Here is a 16,540-nt window from a genome sequence, read left to right as displayed (position 1 = left end):
GGTCCCAACAGAGGGCAAGGCTAATGGACCAAACAAGCAACTATTTTTATACACCTGATCTAAGCATCTACAAAATAAATCAGGTTCTGTGAGCACTTGGTTGAATAGGACTTTATGTTGATGGGATAGTTCTTTTATTTATAAAGTCATTCAATTGTAAGCTATTTATTTATTTATTATTTATATATTTGTAATGTCCTAATCCAATCTTTTACATGTGTTTAAATATAATATTTTAATTTAATAAAATTGAGTCAAATGAACTAATTCTTTAATCTTTAAATTGTTTTATTAGCAAAAACATGTATATAAATATATTGAGTAGTGTTACAAAATATTAAAATATTTGCAAAGAATGTCTAGATGGAGGTACCACTTCAATTTAAAATCCTAATCTTTTTACCACATCAAAAACTTAGATTTCTCTATCCTATTTTGGTCACAAAGCAAAACTTTCAAGATTCTTGTTAAAACATCTACCATCAACTAATTCCAGTTCAGGCAACATAAAATTATACTAGTGTGACTGCTGTACTGTTCCAAAGAAATGATGTCTATAATCTGTTTTAGTCCTACATATCTAATCAATCATTCCCAACCATGTAATCCCTCCTCCTTATGTTGTTGTTAGCTTATACCTACCAATGACTCACTTCATATACATATACATACATTTTATCATCCTAACCAATACAATTGATATATCTTTAACTATATGAGTGATACAATAATAGTCAAGCTGTAACTCATGAAGCTGTCTTTTCCTATACTGCTCAGCCTATTCATAACTAAGTCTATATTAACTCTGTCCTTGAAATTTGATTATACTTGTTAAACTTTGTATTATTTTTTGTATACCTTGAACCATGTTCTTTATGAGCACAAAGGTTTGGTTTTCATTCCCAGATATTTCATAACTTTAGTTAAAAGCATCACTTTCACTGAAACTAAGCTAACATCTAGTCTACAACTTTTATATGGGCTATTTTTTCTTAATTCAATACAAAATGTTTCTTAAATGGGGTTGTATTGTCTTAAACTGAAATATACTCCTCACTCTTCTCTCACGTCTCTATAGATGAATCACTTATATAACTTCTATACTAGTGTATCTTGTGCTAAAAGTATAATCATGAATTTTTAACTTTGTTTTTAATCGAATATAATTCATTCATATATCTTGTTAATTGTAACGTCACAATTTTACATTAATTCGAATAACAACATCCTATTCATAATGATTTACATAAATGAGATAAAATCTTAATAATTAATCATTGATCTAAACCTTAAAATTCTCACCATCAAATTTCAAATCAAATTACTACAAGTCAATCAAAGGATCATAACCTAAAACTTAATAACATACTTTTAGATTTACGAGTCATTTTTATACATACAAATCTTATAAATATGCATACTCGATAGATTATCTACTTTTTTCTTAGTTCTCCAATTATGATAAAAGTCACTCTAAGATGAAAATAACTAATCCAAGAGTTGATGTCAACATTGTAGGTGTTCTCTTCCTTGAAGTTTATCTAAACATAAAAAATTAAATAAATGCGAAATGTGAAAATATTATATAGATACTAAAAATGATTAATGTTAATCTTCAAAAGATCAAACTCAAGTTATGTATAACTTTTTACTTGTTCAATACTAAATTTTATTGAGTTGTATCAGAAAAAAAAAATATTTTAGAAATCTTACATACAATTGTTTCTTTATTATTTTCCAACACCAATGAAGCATGAATAACCATATAAAAGATCATAAAAGCACCTACTTCCTCTATCCCTAAGTGTTGTTGGGTTTCTCCATACACTTTCTCCAACTCTATTACTTTCTCTAATACTAAATATTTTTGGGTTTTACCATTATAAACATGTTTGCCTCCACATGGACCAATCACTAAGATAAATTATCAACTTTGATACTACAATTTGATTTTTCTTACAGGGAGAGACTAAGAAGATTCAATACCAAATGAACTATAAGTAAATTATGTAGGAGATCATGACATCATCTCCAACCCAAAACATTGAGACTTTGTGTTTGTGAGTGTTCTTTTTTACAATGTTACTCAACTTTTTTTTTATTCCTACTCAATTACTCATATGTAAATTCCAAAGATACAATTAGAATAACCCATACAATGGTATTAAATAATAGTAAACCATAATTGTTTTCTCTATTAGAAAATGTTTTCTTTTTCTTTCTTAAAACTAAAAGTATTTTTTAAAGTAGAAATAAAACTCTAAATACAAGAAAATTTTATAGGATAACTTAGAATGATTGGTTATTATAAAGCTCGATTCCTACCACAATTCCAAAGAACACGAGACACATAAGTGCATTCAAATTATGTTTATGCATTAAAGCGATGGGAATTCGGTTTCCTAAGCGGATGGTTTTGAATCAAGACCTTCTAATTTAAATTAGGGATGATAATTAGGGCCCGGCCTGTAGGCCCGCAGAAAAAACGCGGGGTGGGCCAGGATAGTGAGCCCGCAGGCCCGCGCGGGCTCGGCCCTCATAGGCCCGCGGCCCGCACGGGCCGACCTACAAGCCCGCATAAAATTAAAAAAAAAAAACTTGTACTTGTGTATATTAATTACTTCTTTTATGGACTCTTGCATTAACATTTCAAATTCTTGTATAACTGGAAAAGACAAGTATTATGTAATTTTTAATGTGCTAAAATTTAAAGAATACATTATGTATGTCATAGTATGAATATGATGAAAATGTTGAATTATCAATTTATCATCTAATTCCTCAAAGTCTTTACTTAATTTTGTGAACTTCTTAAAGTTTCCCAATTTTTAAACATTGAAATTTTATCATAAATAAATAAATAAATTAATTAATTAAAAAAAAAAACGGGCCGGCCCGTAGGCCCGCGGGCCAACATATATGTGGGGCGTGCCAGAGTATGCGGCCCACATAAAATGTGCGGGGCGAGGCGGGCCTAAACGGGACGGGCCGGCCCGCATTGCCACCCCTAATTTAAATACAGAATTTAACTCAATCATACGACTTTGCACGATCGGATAAGGGAGAAAAGAAAACCGCTTACTACAAGAATGTTTTTGAATAATGATTAATTTTAATGACAAAAAATAACTATTCATTATAGTAATCTATTTAGATATCAATTTATAAACTAAAAATTATTGGTGACTAACATAGTTTCAAAAAACTATAATTGATATCTAAATTGGTAATTAAAATAGTTTCTATTATGAATTGGTCACTAACATTAATTACAAGATTTTGACTATCAAAAGAATTAGTCTCTAATTTGGTCTCTAAATACGTATTTTTAACCACTCAAATTTATCATTATTTAAGAGTTTTTTTTTTTTTTTTAGTGTTACTTACTTTTACAATAATATTTGAGAACCATATTGGATTGTTGCTCTTTGTTCAATTGTTTCTATCTTTATAAAGGCCACTAACAAGTCAAATTAAAGAATTAATAATATGATTATTTTTCTAACTTACTACACATTAGAAAATTTAATTACGATTTTCTTAAAAGGCGTTCAAGACATAACTTGCTAACTTACTCCTTTTTCGAAACAGGTGAGTTTAAGTTAGTAATCAAAGTATAAGTACCTAGTAGTTTTAGTATTTCATATAATATTCGAGATCCGTCCTCAAAATAATAAAGTTTGAAGAAAAAAATCGGAAATCCTCATATCTCAATTTCTAAAAAGGAAAATGACAGGTTAACTTTTTTTTACAAACTTTAACAAACTATTAATTTGGATAAAAAATGATACTTTATTACTTTATTTGAGTTAAAAAAATAAAAAATTACTCTAATTTAATTCTATTTATAGAAACTTTGTCAAATTTATCAAAAATTGTTTGTCAAAAAAAAAAGATAATTTTCCTTCTAAAAACTAGTTTTTTCTTTATTGAACATATTTTGGAAATAATTTTATGCATTTCTATAGTAATTTTGGTTTCGTTTTTTGGTTGGTAAACAACGAGAATATGCTATAAATGTTATAATTTTTATCCAAACGTTAAATAATGTTATTCAGTAACTTCATATAAATTAAAATTATATATATACATATTAAACACCTCTCCCTCTTTTTATTGAATTTTTGAAGCAGTGACATGGATACGGCATGTTTAGCATTTGATTAGTTGATTTAAAATTTTGCTTAGTGTATTGTATAGCAAGCCTATTAAGAAGTTAAACTTAAACTCAAAGCTAAGCATGGGAAACAGTGCCTGCTTCCTCCAACTCTATGCCTGCTTCGGCGAGCCTCTTGTCCTTGTAAACATAGCCCTTTGCACAAAACAAGTACACCACCAAATTCACACCACTCAGCACAGCCAGTAACCAGTAGAAATGGTGCAGTTTCCCTTCATTAAGGTTGTCCGCAAGCCATGGTTCACGGTGACGCGTGGCCTTGTGCACCAAAGTCACCAACAAGGAACTAAGAAAAAACCCTAAAGACAACGTGCTCAAGAACAATCCTGTGCTCATCGTCTTCATCCCCTTCGGACACTCCCTCAGGAAAAAATCTAGCTGCCCTATGTATGTAAAGGCCTCTCCCGACCCCACAAAGAAGAACTGTGGTACCAACCAGAACACGCTGATGGGAACCACAGCATTGTGTTTGTGTGTTAAACCGTGGGCACTTGCCACTCTCAGCCGCTTTATTTCAGTCAGTGCTGCAGCCACCATGGCAAAGATCGAAAGCACCAACCCTACGCCCATGCGTTGCAAAGGGGTTAGCCCTTGTGGGTTTTTAGTTACTCTTTTGGCTATGGGAGCAATGACGCGGTCGTAGATTGGGACTGTGAGGAGAATGCTTGCCACGAAGAAAACTGTGAGTGATGCCGCGGGAATTTGGAAGGAGTTTCCGATGTGCCGGTCCATGGTGGTGGCCTGTGATACCGAGAACGTGGTCATTTGGGCGTAGATGGTCCAAAACATGATGGTGGTGGCCCACACGGGTAGCATTCTCTGCACCATTTTAACTTCTTCAACGTCCGTTAGGGTTGAGAGATACCACTTCCTCTCCATGGTGATTTCTTGGCTGTCTGTTTTTGGGTCCTTGATTGCTGCCTTGTCCAAGAACCTACTCACATCATTCAAATACCAAAATAATTCATTCTGTAATGATAATAATTGTGGTAGAAGCATCTGAAATATTAATTGGTGTTGCTACATAATGTGAACAGTAGGTAGTCAAAAGGAGATTAATAATGGAGAGTGCATGTAGTGGTTAAAACCCTAGAGGTATAGGTAGCCAAAGGGTTATAGTATGAGTAGTTATTGTATGCAAAGTAGTGCAGTAATGGATGATCACGCATAGAATAGAATGATAAGGAGCAATAATATAGGGTGTTAGTCAGTGAAAGAGAGAAAAGAGACAAATGGCACATGGAAATAGGGAGATAATAAAGAGAAAGTGATATGAAGCAGGACAAAATGGGGGCAGCGATGGTACATGCGCTATGAGACAGGACCTTGCATATGCATTGGCAATTGTAGCTGGCTAGCTGTGGCCTTTGCCAGCACGTGATACCTCTCATCCTCACTTTTAGATATCACAGGAAAACAAAAGCTACTGATACCAGACCTGCCACTGTATAAACATTATTTCCATCACCAAATCTTTTACTTTTATTCACGTCTCACTACACTTATGGATGGTTTCTTTCCTATCTACAAAGACAACCACAAGAGGAATAAAACAAGTTCTGAACAGTGTATACTTTGTCAAATTGTGACTGAAATTACAAAGTGATAAAATTATATGAGAGACATCTACCTGAATAGGAAATCACACACGTGACATGTCTAACTCAACACTATTGATTCGATTAATAAGTATAACGAAGATGACACTGTGTTAGTATATCTATATATATATATATTCGGTGTTATTTAATTTGAGCTTGTGGATGAATGTGACCAAAGCAGTGAGCAGAGGAACCGAGAACTAAGCTTTGTTGTCCATTTCAGACACACTTTTGGTTCAAATAATGAAGACTCCAAGATAGACATTTTAGCACTTATTTTAAAGGTGAATTGCCACTGTTAAGAATCGTGGGACCCTACATTCAAAGATAATGTCGTGGTGGTCATTCCACCACTAAATTCTACCCAGTACTATAGTCCTCAATCAAGGTGATTCAACTATAATCTCAATTATTTATGCACATTTCTACATCAGACGACAAAGACCTTCTAAAAGTTTTGAGGTATCCTAAATCATAATCTTTTAACTTTTATCTTAAATAAGATACACAAAACCCTTTATATATAGGAAGAGGATATACAGTATCTCCTCATGAGTCCAGCAGAAGATCCATTCTGTATATGTAACAGTGAACATTAAAAATATGAACTAAAAGGATAAAAAACCAGTAATAATAATGCCAATAATATACACAAGTAATATTTATAATTTAGGTATATGAATATTTCTTTATTAAAGTTCATCTATTGTGAATGAATCTTGATCCTAATAGTTGTTCGGTACAGTTGCTTGCGATTGCTTTTTCAACACATCTTTATTATTTCATAAAATTTGTCTTAAAAATATAGTTCTAATTTTAAAGAAATTGAAAACTAAAAATAAACTTGATTATCCTTTACTATTATACATACATATCATTTGAGATTATTTAAATAGCCTAATTAAACTTTGTTTACGAGAATAGGGTATCTTAAAAGAAGATTTAGTTCATTTTTAAAGTAAAATAATATAATGTAAATTAGACTCTGGTTTTAATTTTTACAAAATTTTCATAATTATTATTGCTTATTATTTAGAAACACTGTCATAATTATCTTAAGATTTAAATTTACATATATAAGGGTAAAAAGAGAGAAAGTATGAGTATGATTTAAGAAGTGATGGAATGTAAGTATAATTTAATCTTAAATGTTTGAAGAGTATAAGGAAGACATAATCTTAAATCTTAAATTTACCTGAACTGTTTGCTATGGGGCAACATCTGCTTCTGCTTTCTGAGAGTTTCATCTGCAACATCATCCAAGTTGAACAACAAAGACGCATCAGAGGGCAATTCCATGTGCCTCTTCCTCCAAGCTGCCACCAACACCATCGCAATCTGCGTCAGGGGACTCCCCACCAGTTTCTTGAACCGGTACCTTCTTGTTCCAGACAAGAACACCGTAAGTGCCACCAGAATAGCACAAACACTTATCCCATAACCCCAATACCTCCCTATGTGATCCTGAATGTACACAAGAACTGTAACTGCTGTGAGAGTCCCCAGACTTATAAAGAACACGAACCAGTTGAAGAATTTTATCATCTGATTTTTCTCCCCTTTGTCTGATTCATCGAACTGATCCGTGCCAAACCCTGACACACTCGATTTCAAACCACCAATGCCAAGGGATGTAGTGTAAAGAGCAAGGTAGAGCACCAATAGCTGCATGTTGCTTGCAGCCTCGCAACGTCTCGTAGCAGATCTTACACATTTTGGAGGATGCAGGCTTGGGATTACGGTTGATATTGTCAATATTGTAACACCCTGTAAACAACTCTTGTAAAGATCCAAAAATGAAATTAACCAAGAAAAGAAAAATGATTTATGCTCCCTTCTCTGAGAGATTATTCAAACTAAATGAAGTTTTAAACGCAGCACATAATGTCTTACAGTTGCTTGAACCGCTGCGAAGATGGCAATAGTGAGGTATCTGTGAATGAGAGAGTGAAGCCAATGAAAAATCTAGCAACTCTTCATAATAAGTGTTGTATATAATATTAGAAAGAGCACAGTAAGAAAGTTTATTGGAATAAAATAATTGAGTGTTTGTTTTTGCTGTGTTAGACAAGTGAATCAGTGGTCACAAACCTGCCGATAAAAGTGTCAGCTACAAAACCACCGAATAAACAGAGCATGAAAGAGGTCCCCATGAAGTTGGTGACTGTGTTTGCAGAATTCGCACTGCCCAAATGCATGGTACCAGTTAAATATGTCACCAAATTCACGGCAACGCCCATTGTCGTTAACCTCTCACTTGCTTCCACTCCTGAAATAAACCAACAGCAACAAAAGGAAACAGACAACCTATGTCAATACCAAGACTGTACCTTTTTCTTCCCATACTGAAGATCTATTATAGCTTGAGAAAGTAAATCTTAATCATAAATAATTTTAATAAATGGTTAAGAGTGGATTTCATTTAACAAAAATAATCATCAAGATTAAGTTCTAAAGGTATTGGAGACCTAAAATCATGGCGGCAGCAACCCAACCACCAGTTTTGGACCTCTGGGCTGGTTGACCTTTGTAGTCCCAGGCATCTAGGACGCTTTTCTGCTGTGTTTCAGAGGGAGTTATCATCGCAGGAAGGGATATCAATGGTGAACTAAAATGTTATTAATGAACTGGGTATGCATGCCACAATGGGGTTGTTGTGTTTATATAGTTTCTATACTTTCACATCAAATAATTGTACCTATTTTTATATCAGATTATAAACATTGTTATTAGTTAGTGTCCTCTTTAACAAACATCTTTTTTAATATTTTACAAATAACTTTTTTAACTCTAAAACTGGTCTATTTGGAAATTGGTACATTCAAAAATAAAATTTAAATTTTTTTATATCCAACATATATTAACTTAATTATCACTGTAATTATTTAACTTGTGAATTAATAGTGTTGATACATAATACTATAGTTAGATATTTGTGTTTTTAATACTCTTCTATAATTATTTGTTTTTCTTGGTTTTATATAATTATTTTACAAGTTCATCCTCAAATACATTAAAAAATATTAGAATAAAAATATATACTTCTTACATACACCGAAGGGACAGCATGTGACCAATCATATATTGGAATAAATGCAAATAGCAAGTCATGTGCCACAAGATAAAATAAATTAATTATAATTTGGAATGAATACAATCTACGATAAATTCCAGTTGCGCACTAATCAAGATGAATGTGCAACAATGATAAGTTAATCATGTTTATTTTGGCCAATGCTAGAGTTGGTAAAACATCTTTAAAACTTTGGGAAATTGTTTGAAAATGTGGAATAAAAATAACATATTAGGATCTGTTTATCACAGTCCCTCCCAAATATCAAGAAAACCCCCAAAGAAACCAAAACTTGTTTCTCTCCTTGAGCAGCAGAGTGTGAATTAGGATTTTGTGTTTTTCCCGACATATATGACTTGTCGAATTAGCCAATCGTGTTGATTGTGTTGTTTACCTACTAGCTTAATTAGTAAAAGAAAATGTTAAATATCTTCAAAATAAAACTATTAAAATATCGAAATTTTAAGATTGACGTGATGTCACTACAAAATACCATTGTCCAGAAGAAAATGGAATTAATGGGGGATTTTGTGACGCTGAAGTTGAACACTTTTGCTGGAAACATAAAAGTATAACTTTTGATTTTTGTAATAAGGAAAAGACTCAGAACAACTATAATTATTTTTTTCTTTCAATGTTTTGTAGTGAGATGGAGTATATAATTAACTATGTGAGAGATAATAAATGCATAATAAATATTATCAATAAATACTTAGAAATACTATATCTATATCTATATGTATCCTATTTTAGTGTCCATATTTATGTTCTCAATTCTATACTTTAATAAATATTTTTTTTTCTTAAATTAAAATAATTATTTTATCATTTTTACCTTTTAAGTATTTTCTTTGTTAAATTTAACTGATTCATTCATTTAATTTTTCTTTTAAATTGATCGTTTTAAAACTAATATATTAACAAAAAAAAATCTACAATATAAATAAATAAAAATTTAAAAATTACTTATTTTCAAAATTAAAAAAAAAAAAGTAAACATACATGTGCACATGCGTTTTCACTAGTATTTATAGATTTTCTTGAGTTTCTTATTGGATTAAGTTAAGCACATTCATTTATTTTTATTATTGTTTAATTCTGATTATGTTTATAATGTTCTTTGACATATCTACTATATCTAGTGGTACACTGGTTTCATGTTTGAATGTGTTATAGATAATCTTGAGTTGAGAATGAAGATGGATTACAAAATTGGTGTCATTGATTACCAAAAATTTTGGGAGAGACCTTGATTCTGATATATAATTTCAATTTTTTTTTCTTCAAATTTGTAAACCTAAGTTCTCCACCATAGATAGCTAAATCTATTTGTTGAAATTAGATGTAATAAATTGATTTCTTGAGTATTTTTTTTAGGTTAATACATATGTTTTTTTTTTCAATTCAATGTTAGTATTTCATTTTTATTCTTAATGCTTGTTATGGGTTGAACATCCATGGCTTGACTGTACTTCTTGAGGTATTGAAAAATGCCTTTTGAACTTATAACTGAAATTAAGTTCCTAATGGAAATTGTATCTGGAGATATAACTGTTTTCTTTTTTTTATTAGTAATCTTAAGGCTTTTGAATTTAATAATGATTGCACTTAATGATCCAAGGGATTGAAATTTGATGAGTTATCATGGACCCAAAGTTTCTAGGGATAGGATTTAAGTATATTTGTGAGTTGATTTTAACATGAAATTGAAATTGAGATGTTCGTAAATGTAAATGCTTGAGAATGAAGGGAATGAAATCTAATTTTGACAACTATAAATCTTCTATTTTAAATTCAGTTGCACACCAATTATTTGATAAAAATACAATTTTTTTTTATGAACTTTGTTGTCTAATTAAATGTGAATTACAAGAGTAGTCGAATGTTACATAAGTCTCTTTGAAAAATGGTATATAGACTTTTTACTTTATTATTTATACAATTTGGTACACTTGTTAATATCATAACACCAACCGACCAACAAGGAAGTTTCAATGATCCTATTATCCACAAAGTATGTTATGAGATTCTACTATAATTAGCCATGTATGAGTCGAAGTTTGGTTTTTGAGAAAACATCCTACGTTTGTTGGTGCTCTTCGTTCCTTACAATTTCCGAAGGAGGAGGATGCATCAATATAGAGTAATCTTCTTATCTTTACTGAAGCGTTCCACTTCAGCTCAAAATTTGTTTGAGAGCTTTCCAACATCTTCATTTCTACGTTTTCTTGTCACACCACTTCTATCTCTTCGGAACTTTTCTTCTTGAGTTCCACTAGTTTCTTTTGCGGTCCATTTAATAAAGACAATTGTTTTGTGTGTTCTTCTTAGATATCTAGTTATCATTAACTTTTATTGTTCGTCATATTCCTTGTTGATATCTTATAATCTTAAAAAACCAGTTTGGTTTAATGATAAGCACCAAAAATTCTTGGTAAGACTAAATAGATGCCATTAGACTGAATTATTCTTTTATTTTCAAATGACTTGTACCAAAATATTCTTTTTTCACATGCAGAAGCTTTTGTACTCTTTTTTTTCTTGAAAAAAAATATTGATAAGATGCCTATAAAAATACTTTAACACTAAGTCAATAACAATTATAATTAAAGTAACAAATGTGCAATGAATAAAAATATATTTTTATGAGCCTTTTATCTTGATGCGTTTAAATTGAGTGGATCTATTCATTTTAATATTTAATTTATTACTTAATTTCTTTATATATATAATGTTGCTTCCACAAAATAACATTATTGTCATTTTCGACACCGACATCTGTGGATGTCAAATGGTACCAATTTAGGTTATGTAATCTTTAATTTGATGATAAAACTATTTTAGAATATTGGAAACTTTATATGATTTGAATGTTAGTGTACATTTAAAAGAAGTCTTTTGAAAATATAAAAGAACCTGCCCATTCAGTCATATCATCATCGTCGGAGTGTCAAAGTTGAAAACCCCAATTTTCCGATTCTGTGACCAATAATGACAACTTTATGTCACAATATGATTTTGACCCCAATTAGTGTATAGTTCACTACGATCCTTTCTTTGACTCTCATTAACTAATCAAAATCAAAAGCAACTTTACCTAAAATAATTAATTTTGTTAAATAAAAAACGTGTACTTTCAACGAATCTCTTTAGAAATATCATGTAGACATCTCCCCTGACACATGAACATTATCGACTAACTTAATCCCAAAATTAATGAAACAAAACTTTAAAATATTCCATCAATTTCAATGATTATTTTTGCTATTTCTAAGGATATATCTTTACTATGACCAAAAATTTTACTTAAACCTATGATAAAAAAAAATGGAGTTGAATCAGATATCAACATTTACTAATATTTAAGATTTTAAATATTTATTCAGATTTTAAAAATACATGGTTTAATTCCATAAAAGTGTTTAAATTTTTATGTCAATTAGAGATAATATTAATTTATAATATATATGTATTTAAAATAAATATCAGAGTTAATACGGGAGATTGAGTTATATCTATACATTTAAATTTTATTATTTTAATATGATTTGATTTTGGAACTATTAAAAATTTATTACAAATCAAGTTTGTTAAGTTTATCATAATTTGTTATCAGATCTTTTATTATTTTTATATTTGATGTTCACGACATTAATGTATGATGTCCTGGACATAAATATGTGTTAAAAATATTACGTTAACGAGGAATAAAATTAATTTATAATATATAACAATATTAAATTTATTTTAGTAATTTAATTTTATAAAATTAAGTTAGATTTTTAAATTTCATTGATAATAAAAGTATTTATTCATACGACCCAATTGAAAAAATTCTTAATAAAATTTAGATTGTTAAAATGAAAGCAGAAAATAATCGGTGTTTAAAAATTAAAACTTCTCTGCTGCAATACACAAATCTAAAGATTTTTAAATTGTTATTCAACTTCGTGTTTTGGCATATTTAAAGAGCATTGTGTTAAAATTATTATAAAGTAACACATGTGTAGAGATGTCAGGCGGGGAGATTATGAGTAGTAGCTCTTTCATATTTATTTCGTAACTGGTGATATCTCTCTAGTTGGGAGGGTGTTAAAGGTCAGGTTTGGGGTTCGATACTGACAACAACCTGACTTGCGAAGTGGGGGACACTTGGGGCGAGGAGTTGAGGTGTATTGGACTGCAGACCTGACACTGACATTGCTAGGATGGGCCAGGAGGTGTTATAAAAAAAGTGCACTTTTTTATAACATCCCTGGCCTAGCCAGCAATGTCTGCTTTTTTATAACATCCCTGGCCTAGCCAGCAATGTCTGCAGCGCAACTGGTGACATCTCTCCAGTTGGGAGGGTGTTAAAGGTCAGGTTTGGGGTTTGATACCCACTGACAACAACCTGCCTTGCGAAGTGGGAGGACACTTGGGGCAATGGGTTGGGGTGTATTGGGCTGCAGACCTGACATGCCGCTGACTAGGCCAGGGATGTTATAAAGTTGTATCCGTATTTATATACATGTGGGTATCATTATGCGAGTATCTGCATATTTGTTTTTAATATTCATGGATATTTATAGGTACTCGCGGGTATGTATAAAAAAATAATATTTAAAAAGATATTTTAACAATAAATTCAAATACAAATATAATGTAAAACATCTATAAATTTCAAACAAATAACTCATTTAATTAGTGTTGAATGATAATTTACAAATAAATGAAGATTTTTTAAAATCAATCGATAAAATATAAATTATTTAATTTCAATGTATTAATATTTTAATCATTTTTTTATTTAAATTAAAATATAATACGTACGGATATCTACGGATATAGATACTATGATTCTCGTACTCACCCGTCAACATGCGATATAAAAAATATATATACCCATTACTCACGAGTATCCATTTATAATCTTCATTTTCTATCCATTACAGATTTTATCCGTGATACCAAAGTTAAGAAATTATTTTGAGATCCCTAAACACAGTGATTAACATCTTTACGTTTCATTGTTTTTGAACAATCATTACTGCATCATTTATTAGCAACATTTCTAATTTCAAAAGTTACACCATGCAATTAAGTCAAATTAAATATTCTATGAATAGTAATTTTTGTTCACTGTTTTTATTGTGTTTCTGAATAACAGTCAATAATATATTTTAAAAATTATATCTTTTACGTCTTCAAAAAATATAAATTGATAAATAAAAAGCATTATAATAACTAAAGATTAAACTATATAATAATATGCAAAACATAAATTTGAAATCACATTATATATAGAGAATGTTTCAATTTTTAAATTTCTATTGTAATTGGTGGATTGATGTCTATGTAACAGCTTCTTTCCGTTAAAAGAATTATATTATAATTAATGTCGTTTATTATTATTTTTATATACTATTTCAATGAAAATGGAATCAATACATTGTTATATGATTTATTTTAAATTATATGTCAAAAAAAAATTATATTCTAAGATAGATAGGATAATTTCTTGAGAATTTCTCTTACCCTCGATAAGAATAAAGTTTGATCAACAATTTTGACTTATATATATTTTTCTCCTTTAAATTTCCACCAAATCCATAAATAGAGAAGGTCAAAATATTAAGAAAAATATTTTTTTACTTATTTTTTTATTTGTATTATTTTTATATTTCAGAACTATTTAAAAGATGACACTTTAAATCGTAAAAAAAATTATTAAAATTTAGTTATCGAAATATTATTATCTAAATAATAGACTCATTTTAATTTATATGTCACATTGACTTAATGTCTCACGCACATATATAATTTAAATAAAAATAATATATTTTATAATATTTAATGAACAGCCTAATTTTAACAAATATTAAAAACATTTATTACACTTTTTACTCAATTTATTTATACATCATTGTCCTTCATAAAATTATTTTCTTTTAAGAAAATCACACAAAAATGTACATATAAAACCACTTGTGAAAAAACAAAAATACATACAAAATTTTAATACACCATTTAACAAAATACATACATATTTTTATTACACCCATTATTCTCTATGTATCTTGTGTATATAGATTCTATATCATTATATAAAGAGATCTATTTTTGATGTGTATACATTTTTTTTTATTTTTATTCTTTAATAAATAATTATTATTTTAAGTGTATCCTTTTTAAGTTTAATCATTTTTCTATTTTTTAATTAATCATTTTTAAAACTAAAATTAATTTATTATCTATAAAATAATTAAAAATTATTTATAATAAAATTTAATTTTTTTTTATTTTTATAATTATAATTTTATATTTTTTTGTTATTCTAAAAAACTAAGTAAACACGTTATCGCAAGCTTTTTTCACTAATTTTCAGTAATGATTTTATATACAATTTCACTTTTTTTACCCTCCATATTTTTCTAATTAATAATGATATCTTAATCTGTCATCTTAATTTTTTATATATAATATGTAGTTTATCTCTATTCTCTTAATATTTCTACGACCACTCAAAACGAATATTTTTTTTTTCGAAAAGTGTAGAATCATTGCTTTTTCATAATTTAGATTAAGTCTGACATATATACTTTGATTATACATAGAGAGATAAAAAAATTAATTTAATTTTCTTTTTAATTTAAGTTTTATTGTTTCTCATCTTGTAAAAAAAATTGAAATCAATAATCATACCATTTCCATGTTGACATGTCACATTTAGTTAAACAATCATTTTACGTAAATTTATGAATGTAAAACATCAAAAAACTAATAAATATGGTATATATTTTTAATTATCATTTAAATTTAAATTTTTGGAAAAGAAATATGAAATAAGATTAAAAAGTTATATTTTTATAAAAGAATATAGAGAAATAATGTATACAAAGAACTTTTTAATCAAAACATTGAATTTGATAATAAATTGGATAATGTCCACCACAGACACTGATGCGCAACAAAAGCAGATTTGAGACGTTCCCCAATCTGAAGGTCCACTCTAGATGGACCTACCCACATCTTTCATTACACTATGATTTGGATCTCTCTTTACATTACGGCCCATGAAGTTAAATCTCACGTCATAGTATCTAACTTTTCACACAACTAGGTAGAAATAATTTTAAACTAATTAAATAAAATTCAATAGACTTAGGTTTTTATTTTATTCTTTGTTCCTTTTTTTTTTAATTTATTAGACCAGAGATTATTCTTTCTCAGAACTGTGTGATGGACAATAATTCAAAGAGTTGATTTTTCTTATTATATGAATTATTTTGTTAACATGAATGAAAGTGTCTGACAATATGTCAACTTATAAAGTTTTAATTGAGTTTAGACGGGTTTACCTTATTTAATTAATATGGTGTTTTATTTAAAACTTTTAATCATCTAACAACAAAGCCAAAACAAATAATTAAATTCTAAAACTAGAGAACTTTTAACATTAAGTTTATATCAACGGTAAAAAAAAAGCAGCTTAGAGTTAGCCAATATAGATTTTGTGATTTGAGGTTGAACAATTTTATTACAAACTTAAAACTATAATTTAAATTTTATTAACTTATTGTGTGTAATTTAAAAAAAAAAAAAAAACTAGAAATATCACTCTTAATAGAACACGCAATACATCATATCACTCTAAAATAATAATATATACAAGAAATATCTATAATATATATAGTTTTCAATTATGAT

At 29.1% G+C, this 16,540-nt stretch overlaps 1 protein-coding gene across 1 annotated transcript; it reads right to left on the bottom strand.

Annotated features, from left to right (window-relative positions):
- Positions 1-4,087: 4,087 nt before the first annotated feature.
- On the bottom strand, positions 4,088-8,425 carry LOC114175772 (protein NRT1/ PTR FAMILY 6.3-like). Its single transcript, XM_028060566.1, has 5 exons — positions 8,247-8,425; positions 7,870-8,047; positions 7,672-7,711; positions 6,974-7,545; positions 4,088-5,111 (listed from the first exon to the last, which is right to left on the bottom strand). The coding sequence occupies exons 1-5, from the start codon at positions 8,359-8,361 to the stop codon at positions 4,235-4,237; spliced, it is 1,782 nt and encodes a 593-aa protein (XP_027916367.1). The 5' UTR covers positions 8,362-8,425; the 3' UTR covers positions 4,088-4,234.
- Between the last annotated feature and the right edge of the window lie 8,115 nt (positions 8,426-16,540).

The sequence above is a fragment of the Vigna unguiculata genome, chromosome 3 (genome assembly GCF_004118075.2).
Source record: "Vigna unguiculata cultivar IT97K-499-35 chromosome 3, ASM411807v1, whole genome shotgun sequence".
Lineage (NCBI taxonomy): Eukaryota > Viridiplantae > Streptophyta > Magnoliopsida > Fabales > Fabaceae > Vigna > Vigna unguiculata.
Note: the sequence above shows the minus strand (reverse complement) of the source record. Positions and strands in the feature narration are given on the sequence as shown.